At 52.7% G+C, this 13,279-nt stretch overlaps 1 protein-coding gene across 2 annotated transcripts in view; it reads left to right on the top strand.

Annotated features, from left to right (window-relative positions):
* Positions 1-13,279, top strand: part of LOC118794895 (cytohesin-1-like) — a 53,221-nt gene that overhangs the window by 29,281 nt on the left and 10,661 nt on the right. For both annotated transcript variants that reach the window (XM_036553185.1, XM_036553184.1), the window contains exons 2-3: positions 7,708-7,790; positions 11,779-11,843. In XM_036553185.1, the coding sequence (XP_036409078.1) occupies positions 7,708-7,790; positions 11,779-11,843 (148 nt within the window). The remainder of the gene's footprint in view (positions 1-7,707; positions 7,791-11,778; positions 11,844-13,279) is intronic.

Below are 13,279 nucleotides of genomic sequence, written 5' to 3'. Positions count from 1 at the left end.
GATTAGCAGCTCAGGGGAGGTTACTGACCCCCGCGGGGAGACGTGAAAGGGCTGGCTGTGTCCGTGATACAGCAGTGCAGACCGTAAGCCCTGCGGTCTCTGCTCCCTGGCAGAGCGGGCGGAGCTCTCAGAGAGGGCCCGCTGTAAGGCCTCATTGTGAAGGTGTGTACTGTGCACGGTGTTACCGCTGCAAATCGAGGTTAACAGCATTAGTGCGCTGCACGGCTCCGCTGCACGGGTGCCGCTGTCAGGGTGCCGCTGTCAGGGTGCCGCTGTCAGGGTGCCGCTGTCAGGGTGCCGCTGTCAGGGTGCTTTTCGCCATCGCAGTAATTGCAGTAATCCTGCCGCTGCTCGGCTGCTCCTCTTAAGGCCAAAACTGACGGACAGGAAGGGAGTTTCACAGGTGCGTGTATGTGAATGTGTCCTGTCACAGAGCCGGTCTGGGCCGGATTCGGGGGCGCGCCTCGCAGTGTTACTGTGGATCTAGATGAACAGCAATTTCTAATATGCACGACTGCACACTCACACTTACACACACAGTCACAGACACACACACACACAGACACACACAGTCAGAGTCATGCACATACATACACACATAAAATTTTTTGGTCCCAGGCTGCATGACTTTGGTCTGTGAAAGTGTGAATAAACTGGGTCAGAGTTTGAATCTTGGAAAGTTGTGGGGACTGTTTTAATCTTCGGGAGTCCCCAGCGATCTGTGGCGGTGACTTCCTTTCCAGCCAGGCTGAGTGTGGGTGGAGTTCTGTGGAATAGTAGCTGTAATAGGGCCGTTTCCCTCAGGAACCCCCCCGCACCCCACTGACCCCCCCGGACCCACGTGGCCTGGCCGCGCAGAGCATCTGCTTCGAGAGGTTTTGCTTCGCACGTGCTCAGAAGAGCTCTCGGATGTGGCTGCAGCAGTGGCTGAGAGGAAAGCAGGCCACTGTAACTGGAGCTGGCCGCCTGCTTCTTTTTTTTTTAGCTGCCATGTTTACATACCATGGGGGATGTTGTGAAATTCTTTCATTGAGGAAGCAAAGGGAAAAATCCCCCTCCCTTCAAAGAAAGGACAAAAAATTACAAAAATTCCTTCTAGAGTTGAGCCTCGGACAGGAAATACTTTTCCACGACTTCAACCACCACCCACACACCCACAAACTAGACACAGCTCATACTAAAGTCTGTCAGGAGAGAGAGACACAAAGCACAGACTAAAGTCTGTCAGAGAAGTGAGAAACAGAGCCCAGACTAAAGTGTCAGGAGAGACACACAGCCTGGACTAAAGTCTGTCAAGACAGAGAGAGAGAGACCAGACTAAAGTCTGTCAGGAGAGACACACAGCCTGGACTAAAGTCTGTCAGGAGAGACACACAGCCTGGACTAAAGTCTGTCAAGACAGAGAGAGAGAGACCAGACTAAAGTCTGTCAGGAGAGAGAAGAAGACAGGCCAGACTAAAATTTGTCATGAGATGAACAGGCCAGACTGAAACGCAGTAGGAGGGAGAGAGTGTCTCAGACAAATGTGTGCCAGGAGAAGTGAGTGTAGCTGGCTGTTTGTCACAGCAGACAGATGGAGGATTTGCTCGCTCTAAGTGGGCTGTGTCACAGCTTCTGGGCTCTGCTGCCACCCAGAATTTATGACCCACTCCCTGAGACTCCCTGCAAATCCGTCATGTCCGTCAGAGCCCACGTTAAAAAAGCCAGAATCACTCCGTCCCGTCACCCTGTCCTTTGTGCCGGTCCTACAGCAGGCCGTGATCCCCCTTTTCCCCGAAAGCACTGCCCCCTTTCCCCAGTCCACTCTACTGTTCAGGAACGGAAAGAACGAAGGCGATAGAGGAGGGCACCGGTAGTCAGGCAGCAGGTCCGTCCCCTGAACACGTCCCCGTGACACCTCACACTGGGTCTATCCCCTGAATGTGTCCCTGTGGCACCTCACACTGGGTCTATCCCCTGAATGTGTCCCTGTGGCACCTCACACTGGGTCTATCCCCTGAATGTGTCCCCGTGGCTCCTGGTGTGTGGCCGCATGTTGGTTCTGCGCTGTGTCATGTGGCCGTTCTCCTCAGTGTGACAGTGTGACCCCATGCACAGAGGGGGGCGCAGAGGCCTGCTGTAAGGCTGTGTTTCACATGTGACTCCGCCCCCCCCCCCCCCCCCCCCAGCACGGCCTGCCTCTCCTTTAAACGCTGACACTCTGGCAGACTTCAGAGAGCGGGCGTGGGAGGTGTCATTTCGGGTTTTTTTCCCCCTCTTCCCTCTGTTGTTGCCTTCAAAGCGGGTCGGGTTTTGAACGGAACATCAGATCAGTTTCAGCGCTTTCATGTCTGACTTCCAGTAAAGCAGTGAGGCCAGGGTCTGCTCAGTTCTGTAATGCTGGAGATTATCAGGGCAGCGACACTTTAATGAGAGAGAGAGATAGCCAGTGAGAGGGAGAGAGGGAGAGAGGGATGAGACCTGATATTTCCCGGGTGACTGGCTGTGAAGGTAATGAGATGGAACAGGTTTTTGCCTTATGCATAAAGAAATGGGAATATCTCTGTAACCTCTCTCTCTCTCTCTCTCTCCCCCTCTCTCTCCCCTACTCTTTCTCTCTCCCTCAGTCTCTCTCTCTCCCAGTTCAATTGAGTGAGCTCTTTATTGGCCAGAGGAACATTCTTACTCCGAATATGTAAGAATACACACATAAGTAATTGGCAAAGAGTAAGAAGCCTTCACCATAAAGAAACAGAAGGAGCAGAGCAGTGCTGATTGATCCCCCCTCTCAAACTCCTTTCCCTCATTCCCCCTCAGACTCCAGCAAGCAACAGCATACTGTGCATCTTCTTCCTTCCTCCCACTCTTCCTCTCTCCATCTCCCTCTCTTTGCTCTCTGTCTTCGTCTTTGCTTCCTCTCTTCACACCTCTCTCAGTTCAGCTCTTCTCATTTCAGGTGGCTTTATTGCCATGACAAAGAGCCGCTTGTGTTGCAATAGCACGCACACATTTACAAACAAACATTATCTGATCTGAAGTACAAGACACCAGTGACAAGAGCTGGTGTAAGACTAGAACAGGAATTGCAGATGGGCTGAGTGAACGAGTTACCTCTACAGTCTTCCTTCTCTCTCCCTCTCTCTGTCTGTCTCTCTCTCTCTCTCTCTCTCTCACTGTCATTCAGCAAGTGTCTCTCTGTCTCTCATCCTAAAACCAAACTGGTCATCTCAGCACAGATTGGAAAACTGGATTAACTCATCATCTTAAATTAATTAATAAATTTTAGTTCATTTTTTTTTTTTATATCAATATTTTTATGCTGATCTGCCACTGGACAATTCCCCTCCCCTTTTTAAAGACAGACAGACAGACAGACTGAGAGGCAAACAGTGAGAGAGAGACAGATAAAGGGGGATCTTTTTAACGCTGTTCCTGCTCTCCCCTTTGACCCCTCCCGCTGCGCTGGGATCAGGAATAGTCCAGCGTGACCCCTGTTTCCCCCCTCCCCTCCCCCACCCCATGCTGTGTCTTGAGCAGTGGAGAGCTCCAGAATGCATACTCCAAATGCTTTGAATCATTTATGAGGACAGAGGTAAATACATTCGACCATATCCTCAGAATGCACACCACTACCGTCAGGCCTGCGCCTGGATCCACTCCTCCACTTTTTCACCCCCTCTCTCCCTCTGTCCTCGCAGCTTTTCACTTCGGTGGTGCTTTATTGTCAGGACAAACAAAGGCAGTGTTGCCAAAGCAAATGGAGCGAGCAATAATGTGAACAATCAAAGACAACTATGCAAAGTGAAAGGTTATAAGTATAAACCGAGGCGTAGATTTAAATATAAGTTAAATTGACCAGTAACTGTTTGATTACATGTAACGGGAATCTTTTCTCCCTCTGTGGATCCCTTCATCCAGGGGCCACTTTTCTGGGGGGGGGGGGGGGGGGGGGTTGGGGTGCGACAGCGGGGCGGGGGAGTGTTTCTGGGGCTCTGTCGGGAAGTGGTGCCGTGTGGACAGGTCTGGGGGGGCGGCGGGCACAAATCCGCTGAAAACGTCTGGGTGGCGGCGATGGCAGTATGGCAGAACGGGGACAGGGCCTCAGATGATGTGGCTTCTCTGTAGAATTGGAACCACAGGGCCCCGCCCAGGACCAGCTGTGTTTCCCCACATCCACAGCACCCAGGCGTCCGCAAATAGCCTGCCTGTTCCGCCGGGGGGGGGGGGGGGGGGGGGGGGGTCGTGTGGGAGAGGAACGAGGTGGCGGTGGTGGAAGATGAAGGGTGTCTTAAAAATGCAGCGGGTGGACGTGTGGTTACACACAGGGTCCACCCAGAATGACTTCATTTCCTGAGAAAAGAAGGAAAGTGGACTTCCCATTTTCCTTTAAACATTTACCGTTTGTTTGGGTGTGTTTGTCCAGCAGACAGCACCACCGAGAGAGGACCCTGGAAGAGAGTCAAACTGCTGCTTTTAATGAAAAAAGGTTATTTGGTAAAACTGTATGATGTGAAGTGCACATAAGCAGTTCTGCCAAGTCACACAGTGAAAAGGAATGGGTTGCTGTTGAGTGAACCTTACTAAATCCTTGAGTGATCCTTACTAAAACGGCGGGGGGCTATCACAGATGCAGGTTCAGGACTGTATCTGTATCTATAGTGTGAATCTGTAGCTGAAACAGTGAAACAGTTTGTCGTGTTGCCCTCCCCCACCTCCATGTAGAGGGAGTCCCATTGGGTCAGCCAGTGGTCCTGACCTTTGAACTCACCACCACTGTGACACCATTAAGGGTTGGGGAGCAGTCATGGCCAGAGGAGGTCACTGGGTCACGTAGCAAATGAAGGGAATGTGGGAGTCTCTGATGTCACAGGAGGCCCTTGCGGAGTGCCGTCTCCCCTGATGATGTCACAGGAGGCCCTTGCGGAGTGCCGTCTCCCCTGATGATGTCACAGGAGGCCCTTGCAGAGTGCCGTCTCCCCTGATGATGTCACAGGAGGCCCTTGCGGAGTGCCGTCTCCCCTGATGATGTCACAGGAGGCCCTTGCAGTGCCGTCTCCCCTGTTGTCACAGGAGGCCCTTGTGGAGTGCCGTCTCCCCTGTTGTCACAGGAGGCCCTTGCGGAGTGCCGTCTCCCCTGATGATGTCACAGGAGGCCCTTGCAGTGCCGTCTCCCCTGTTGTCACAGGAGGCCCTTGCAGAGTGCCGTCTCCCCTGATGATGTCACAGGAGGCCCTTGCAGAGTGCCGTCTCCCCTGTTGTCACAGGAGGCCCTTGTGGAATGCCGTCTCCCCTGATGGGGGGAGGCGTGGCCTGTTTGGGTGCAGCTGATGGAGATACAGCCTGTAATAACAAGCCCAGGCTGGGAGTCAGTCATCTGTAGGGCTCCTGCAGTGGCAGACGAGGGCTGGACCCAGAGTCACCTCATAAGGTCACATGATCACCCCAGGGATCAATGCTTACGGGATCAAGGCATGCTTCAGCTCTCCTGCCAAACAGTGCCAAACCCCTGCTCCCACCTGTCCCTCTCTCCTGCTCCCACCTGTCCCTCTCTCCTGCTCCCACCTGTCCCTCCCACCTGTCCCCACCTGTCCCTCCCACCTGTCCCCACCTGTCCCTCCCTCCTGCCCCCACCTGTCCCTCCCTCCTGCCCTGTCCCTCCCTCCTGCCCCCACCTGTCCCTCCCTCCTGCCCCCACCTGTCCCTCCCTCCTGCCCTGTCCCTCTCTCCTGCCCCCACCTGTCCCTCCCTTGGCATCACACCCCTGGCCGCTAACCCCTCGAGGAGCTGAGAGGCAGTCTGGGGTGGCCTTTTTTCCTTGGAGGAGTGACACGTTTCCGCCAGCGGTGCTTGCCTGCCGTTGCTGGGTGCGGCTTTGTTGAGACACGCTCACAGGTTTGACACGCTCTCTGTTTCCATTTAAACGCTGCTGGTCTCAGACCCGTGTCCCAGCGTGTCCTCTCCCTGCAGCGCTGGGTGTGGGCGTGGCCTGGCACGGCCGGTTAGTCCGGTGGCCGCCGTGAAACTTCGCCCGCAACTCGCTTTCCATGGGGGAGTGGCCTGTCAGTCCTGGTTGATGACATCACATTTTCATCAGGGTGTATGAGATTTTTCCCGCTGCAAAGCTAGCCATGGGTCCTGGATGCAGGGAGGCTGTGTGGGGTTCGGGTAGGTGGCCACACCGTCTGTGCACATCAACACCGGGGCCTCCAGCAAAGCGACTGATTTCAGAGTGACCAAACCACCACGCTGACGAGGACGGACTCTGACCACGTGTCCCCAGAGTTGATTATCCAGTTATGTGAAGACACGGAGAAGCGCATGGCCAGTTGACAGTTTTGCGCTACCTGTCCGTCAAAGCCCGTCAGCTGAGAGGAGTTATGTCGTTATCGGGGCTCCGTTTCACGAAAGCAGTGGTGAGGTTTTTCTTCATTGAAATCGTAATTCTGTCTCTCTGAGGGTCTCTGCTGTGGACCAGCGCAAGCTATGAGAATCCCAGTGCAGATCCGCTCTAACGTGGGCTCAGTCCCAGAATCTCACTGATACCAGACCAGACTGGACTAGTGCATGCTGCTGAACAGTTGTTCACAATAGCCAAGCAGTTAGGCTGTGTAGCTGATCATTTGGGCTGTGTAGCTGATCAGTTTGGCCTTGTAGCTGATCATTTGTGACCTGTAGCTGATCATTTGGGCCCTAGAGCTGTTCATTTGGGCATTGTAGCTGATCATTTGGGCCCTGGAGCTCCTCAGTTGGTCCCTGTAGCTGATCATTTGGGTCCTGTCAGCAGAACGGTTTAGCTGTAAGCTGAATGCTTGGGCCCTATAGCAGAACAGTTTGACTCTGTAGGAAGGCAGTTAGGTCCTTGGCTTGTGACCTTGATGTTCTGAAGTGAAACATGCCTTGCAGATAAAAGCAGGGGTTTGTTGTTGGGGGGGCGGGAGCGGGGGAACAGGGGATTAGATTAGTCTAGCTCTCTGTCGGCCTGGGCTGTGATATATTTTTCCATAGTGGATGTGACAGATGCATTGAGTGTTTGTAAACAGAGGGAAGGTTGCTGGCTGGCTGCCCAGAGGTTCTGGTAAATATCTAAGTGCTCTCCTCTTGCTCCCAATCAAACGCAAGCAAGCAACCCCCAGTGCCCCACTATGTGTGTGTGTGTTCGAGCATATATATGTGTGTGTGTGTTCAAGGGGCGGGGGGTTCTCCTTCAACTACAGCTGGTTTCACAGTGAAGAAACTAGCTTTCCCTGCAGCTTCAGCAGTGATGTAGATAGATTTTGTCCCAGCCACTGATCCTGGATCTGTGTGTGCCTTTTACAAGACATGGCTATGGTTAGGCTGGTGGATGCAGGAGGCACCAGATACCTCATTTATCATTTATTATAGGTATGGGTTTTATTCTGCTCTTACGGAAAGCTGTACTCTTGTAATTAGAAACATTTTTCGCATGTGATGTGTGTGAAATGCAGCTTCTCAGGTTGTTGTTGGTGGGCATTTAAACAACTTGGTGTTCCACAATCAGGCAGTTAAAGATCTGTTTAATAACAGGTTTTAACAAGAAGTGTGTATGTGAAAGAAAATCATGATTCCTGTCTCTGACTCCTGCCTGGAGTCCCACACAGAGGGTTATACCCTCTACCCCCGTTTGGTTTGGCGTGTGGACCGCTGTATGTGCTTCCTGCTAATGACGGCTGACTTCCTGTCCCCTCTCTGTCCCCCTCTGTCCCGCAGTGCCCAACGACCTCACTCCAGAGGAGCAGCAGGAGCTGGAAAACATCCGCCGGCGCAAGCTGGAGCTGCTGGAGGACATTCAGGTACGGCCCGTATGTATGTCTGTCTGCCTGTCTGTCTACCTCTGTCTGTCTGCCTGTCTACCTGTCTGCCTGTCTGTCTATCTGTGTGTCTGCCTTTCTGTCTGCCTCTATCTGTCTGTGTTTGTCTGCCTGTCTCTGTTTCCCTTTCTGTGTGTCTGTCTGCCTGCCTTTCTGCCTGTGTCTGTTTGTCTGTCTACCTGTCTGTTTGCCTCTGTCTATCTGTCTGTGTTTGTCTGCCTGTCTCTGTTTTCCTGTCTGTCTGTCTGTCTGCATCTCTGTTCCAGTGTTAGTCTCTCTTTCACACTTTCAAGTACTGCCTTGTCATGCTGTACATCCCTACAGGTATCTGCACTGTTGTCTGAGAGAAACTCAGACTCAGAAGTTGGAAGTTTTGTGTCTCTGTATGTCTGTCCATCTGTTCTGGTGTCTGTGTCTGTGGAGGAGGCTCAGATAGGAGTTCAGAACTCTGTTTGAGCCCTGTGTAGCTGTGAGTGTGTGTGAGTGTGTGTGTGAGTGTGTGCGTGAGTGTGTGCGTGAGTGTGTGCGTGAGTGTGTGCGTGAGTGTGTGCGTGAGTGTGTGCGTGCGAGTGTGCGTGTGAGTGTGCGAGTGTGCGTGTGCTTGTGTGTGTGTGTGTGTGTGTGTGTGTGTGTGTGTGTGTATGTGCATGCGTGTGTGTGTGTGTGTCTGTCTGTCTGTCTCTGTGTCTTTTTTGCCTTTGTATTTGTTTGTCCCACAGTCTGTCTGTGTAGCTGCAGAGGTGTGTGTTGGAGCCCGCCTGTCTCTCTGATGGTGAACCGCAGGTCGCTGCAGTAATGAGGGGGTGGAGGGCCTCCTATTTATTCAGCAGGCCAGACGCTTGGCTCCTTCTCCCTGTCTGCTGCCTCTCCATTAAATATTTACTTCCCTCTCAGTCCGGCAGCTTCTTCACAAAATCGAATGAATTCCATAAATCGTCTGCGTGCTGGCGAAAGTGAACTCGGGGTGTCTCCTCTCCGGGTGAGCTGTGCCGTTGTTGGTGGCGGGCTCCCTCCAGGCCATGGAGGGGGGTGGGGCTACAGCAGGCCGCAGTGGTAGGCCACTGGGACGTGGGGCGTTGCTGTACCCCTGCTCTCCTGACTGAGAGGAAACGCACAGCTGCATTATGATGGGAATAGGACGTCACAGTTATGCACAGCAACGCTGTCCTCTGAAAAGCTCTGACTGTCTGCGGTGCGGTCATGTCGCCGTAACATTACAGATGGACCTCCACGGGCGATTTCAAGGCTAAGTAGCAAAGCTGAGCCACCCCTCTGCCTCAGGGACCCTGATACGGGCGGAGCTGTCGTACGTGACAAGCGACTTGCTGGTTTAAACCAATCATCCTGTCATTCTTTGTCCGAGTCTGAAGTCTGCTGATCCAAACATGTCAGTGATTTGCAGCACTTTGCAGCTTCAGCCATTATGGGGTTCAAGAAGCTTTGCACTTCTGTGGGTCTGTTTTGTAGTGTTTTGTTTCAAAAATAGAAAAAATGCAGAAAGAATTCCCGATAGTGATCATGTGAGGTTACAGCAGTGTTGACCAGCGGGCCGGTTTGAGATGGAGGGGGTTTGAGGGTCGGCGTGATCGCTCTGGCGAGTACGGCCATGGCACTCTTGCTGACACTCATAATTGAATCGGCGCGGTCGCCACGGTAATTAGGCAGATTGGATTAGCCAATCAGGCCACAGATGGGCCGTCTCACCGACGGCCTTTCGAGGGCACATTCCTTCAGCATTCCTCTGTGATTAAGCTCCGCTCCTGCGCTGGGCCCCCGGGACTCAACCCCCCCCCCAAAACACCCTCCTGCCTCATTCAGCGGGGGTGGGGGCTACAGGGGGGTACAGATCGCTGCCCAACCCTGCCCCCTCTGTCCCCCAGCGGGTGTTATCCAAAGGCACGTGTTTGAGAGCAGCAGGTGTGACCTGACCCTCTTCCCCACAAAGCTCACCTCCACGACCCCTACATGCTCATCGGCGCCCCCTGTCCTCCTCCTGCTAGCTCATCAGCGCCTCCTCCTGGCCGTTCTTTGCTTGGCAGAGGCAACTATGTGAGGAATTTGATGTGATAGCCTCAGGGCTGGAAAACACTCTGCTGTCTTTTTGGGTGAGAGGGGAGGGCATGAGGTCCCGGTAGTGTGCTGAGCAGATGAGGCCCAGAACGCCTTGCGTTTCAGCAGCTAGCAAAACAAGATGGAGGAAAGGGGTTTAACCTGGGATACCATCAGCTTACCCTGAAGGAAGAGCATGACCTCTGACCTGAAGGAAATACCTTGACTGGCCGGCATTCTCTCCCTGTTCAGTTTGTACGCGTATGTTTATGAGAGCATATGTGTGTGTGTGTGAGAGAGTGTCTATGGTGTTGTGTGTGTGTGTGTGTGTGTGTGGGTGTCAGTGTGTGTTTATGGTGTTGTATTTGTATGTAATGTGGGTATGAGTGTGTGTTTGTGGTGTTGTGTGTGTGTGTGTGTGGGTGTGTGTGTGTGTTTTCATGCTGTCGTGTCCACAGCCCCAGATTTATGGCTGAGTACCCGGGAGGTTGGGTAAGCCTCGCAGCTGTAGCACTTAGCGCTGAGTGAGCTGGATCAATGCAGTATGTGGGTGCCTCGCTACATCGGCCCGACCTGGGTTTACATCTCAGCATGGCGTTGCGCTCGCTCAGTGGAGTTTACACTCCTGTCCTGTGGTGTTCCTTTGCCTGTCTGTATCTTCAGTTTTCAAATTTGGCATGGCATGCCATACCTCTCTAAAGCTCTCTCTGCCCCCCTTCTCTCTCTGTCTCTCTTGCTCTCTCTCTCTCTGTCTTTTCTCAGTCACCACGTTCCTCCCTAATCACTTTTTTTCACCTAGTCCCCTGTACACATCGAAACACAATGCTCTGTATTGTGGTATGTGCTATAGGATGGGTTAAGTATGTGGTTCATAGTGAATTATGGGATGCCATCAGTACCATGAAGGTCTGTGCAGTATGGGATGTGTATGCAGAAAGCCCCATCTGCTCTAAATTCGCCCGTTCCCCACAGAAACAATGACCGTCCCTTGTGGACTCAGTGCCAGGAGACTGATGGGGTGAAACTGCTTTGCCTTAAGTCCTTAACTTTCAGAAATGAATTCAAAGCAGTGCTCCATTTTTGCAGTTATGAAATTTGTGATCTGGTTAGATAAAAAAAAGTATCCGCACTCTAGGTGACACCTTCATGCCCCGCTGGTGCTGGGGAAGTCTGAGGGCACCCTGAACAGGTGCACAGGTGTCAGGTGATCAGGTGTCCTTCTGTGACCTTCCTCCTCGCAGTCCGTTTGTCCTTTCCTCACACTGTGAGCCCTGAGGTCACTCTGCCAGTGTTGGTCTTGCTAATGTGATTTAAAAAGAAAACTAAGAGTGGAGATAAGGGAGGCATTCACCGCACACAGCCTGCCTTATTAGATCTTCCTTGTTATTGTCAGGCCAGCACAGAGCTGGGCTGCTGTGATTCTTTGCACTGTAGCAGTGCTGACCTTCACAGGCAGACACAGCCCTCCTCTTTCAACCAGCCCCTCTTCTCAGCTCCTCGGCTGTTTACCTGTCACTGTCTGTCTGCTTACCTGTCTGTCTGCTTACTTGTCTATGTATTTACCTGTCTTTGCCTGTCTGTCTGCCTTTTTACCTGTCTCTGCCTGTCTGCCTGTCTGTTTTCCTTATCTGTCTATGTTTGTGTCTCTTGTTGTCTGTCTCTGTCTGCCTGTCTGTCCTTGTGTTTCTGTCCATCGCTGTCTTTCTCTGCCTTCCTCTCTTGGTCCCCCTCTGTCGGTTTGTCTGCCTTTGTCTGCCTTTAACTGTGTGCGGCTGTAGGTGTGTGTACGTGAGCGGCCGTCTGTGAGTGATTACCACACAGAGGGCGGAGATGAGCTAATGATGCCTAATGATGTTCAATGACACATGAGGAAATAAAGTGCATCATTTCTGTGTGTCTCTCCCCCCCAACCCCCCAACAGCGCCTGAAGGATGAGATAGCAGAGGTGACTAATGAGATCGAGAACTTGGGCTCCACAGAGGAGAGGTGAGTGTGTGTGTGTGTGTAAGGTTTGTGTAGGTATGTTGTGTGACAGACAGAACTGGCAGGAGAGCTGGGGTTGAGTGCTCTTGGTTAACTTATCTTTATATTTGATTTCTGCCGTCTTTGCGCTGGGGCGGGGGGGGGGTGGAGGGTGGATTACGCACCTGTACAGGGGTTTGACTAATGCCTGCCCAGCTGAAGCGGTGAGAAAGCCCTGCATTTGGAATAAGCCGGTAATTTAGTGAATAACCCCATTAGGCAGTGATGTCTAGCATACATCCATTTCCCCAAGGACGTTCTTCCCATCGTCCTCAGAGAGGCTCTTTAAATGTTTTATCAGCCTCCCGCATAATGGGGGGGGAGAGGGGGGTCTGGGTGAATAATTCAGGGCTGTCTTGGAGGAACAGACAAGCCAAGGGTCCTGTGAGGAAGGGGGGGGGGGCTGCCGGCTGGAGACGGGGAGTACACCATGCAGCGTCCCACCTCTCCTTCACCCTCCCTGTTCTTTGGAAGCGTTTACCTGTAGAAATCCGTGAGGTGCGATCAGTGTTTCCCATTCCAGTTACCGACGTGCAGGTAGATTAGTAATTACCATCAGTCAGCTGTCTGTGTGTGTGCGTGCGCGCGTGTGTGTGTGTGTGTGTGTGCGTGCGTTCCCGTGCATGTGTGTGTGCGCGTGTGTGTCTGTGTATGCGTGAGCTTGAGATGTTCAGATGATCGGGATCCCACAATCCCATGATGATCTCCTCCCTGGCTCGGGGGGGTGGTGATGTCACCATGGTGACGGTAAAAGAGTGTGCCTCACCCCATTGTGCTGTCATTGAGGAAACGGTCCACGCCCATGAGCCCTTTGTGATTCCAGCTATGTAAGGGAGCTCTGTGCTGCTCCGCCATGACAGCAGCAGTACAGGGCGGCAGTGTAGCGTAGTGGTTAAGGAGCAGGACTCATAACCGGCAGGTTGCCGGTTCAATTCCCTGCTAGGGCACTGCTGCTGTACCTTCGGGTAAGGTGCTTAACTGTAACCAATGTTAGTCGCTCTGGATAAGAGCACGTACTAAATGATTATGTAATAATAAAAATAATAAAAGTACAGTGGATTGGCCTGTGTCACCTGACTGAGACTGCCATGATTACCGTTACCCAGGTGCGTAGCACGCACCCTGACCCACCACTGACCTTCTGTGCTGTCCGCGTGTCTCGCTGGCTGTTCGCCGGGGCCGGGACGCCTGGGCGGGACCCTGCTGCCTCCCGGTGACAGTCCTGCGCTCTGTTTCTGTGTCACCTTTCCCGTTCATTACATCACTTCCTGAAGGTCCCGTAACTGGAGCGAGCAGAGCAGCTCTGTGGAGAAGCTTAGTGTGGATTTAGGACCAGAGCGACCTCATATTCACTCATAATACACGATTACAGCCATGTGAGTGTGTGTGTGACAGATAAG

This window comes from Megalops cyprinoides, chromosome 19, assembly GCF_013368585.1.
Source record: "Megalops cyprinoides isolate fMegCyp1 chromosome 19, fMegCyp1.pri, whole genome shotgun sequence".
Taxonomy (NCBI): domain Eukaryota; kingdom Metazoa; phylum Chordata; class Actinopteri; order Elopiformes; family Megalopidae; genus Megalops; species Megalops cyprinoides.
The sequence above is the reverse complement of the archived record's forward strand: the minus strand, read 5'-3'. Positions and strand labels throughout refer to the sequence as shown.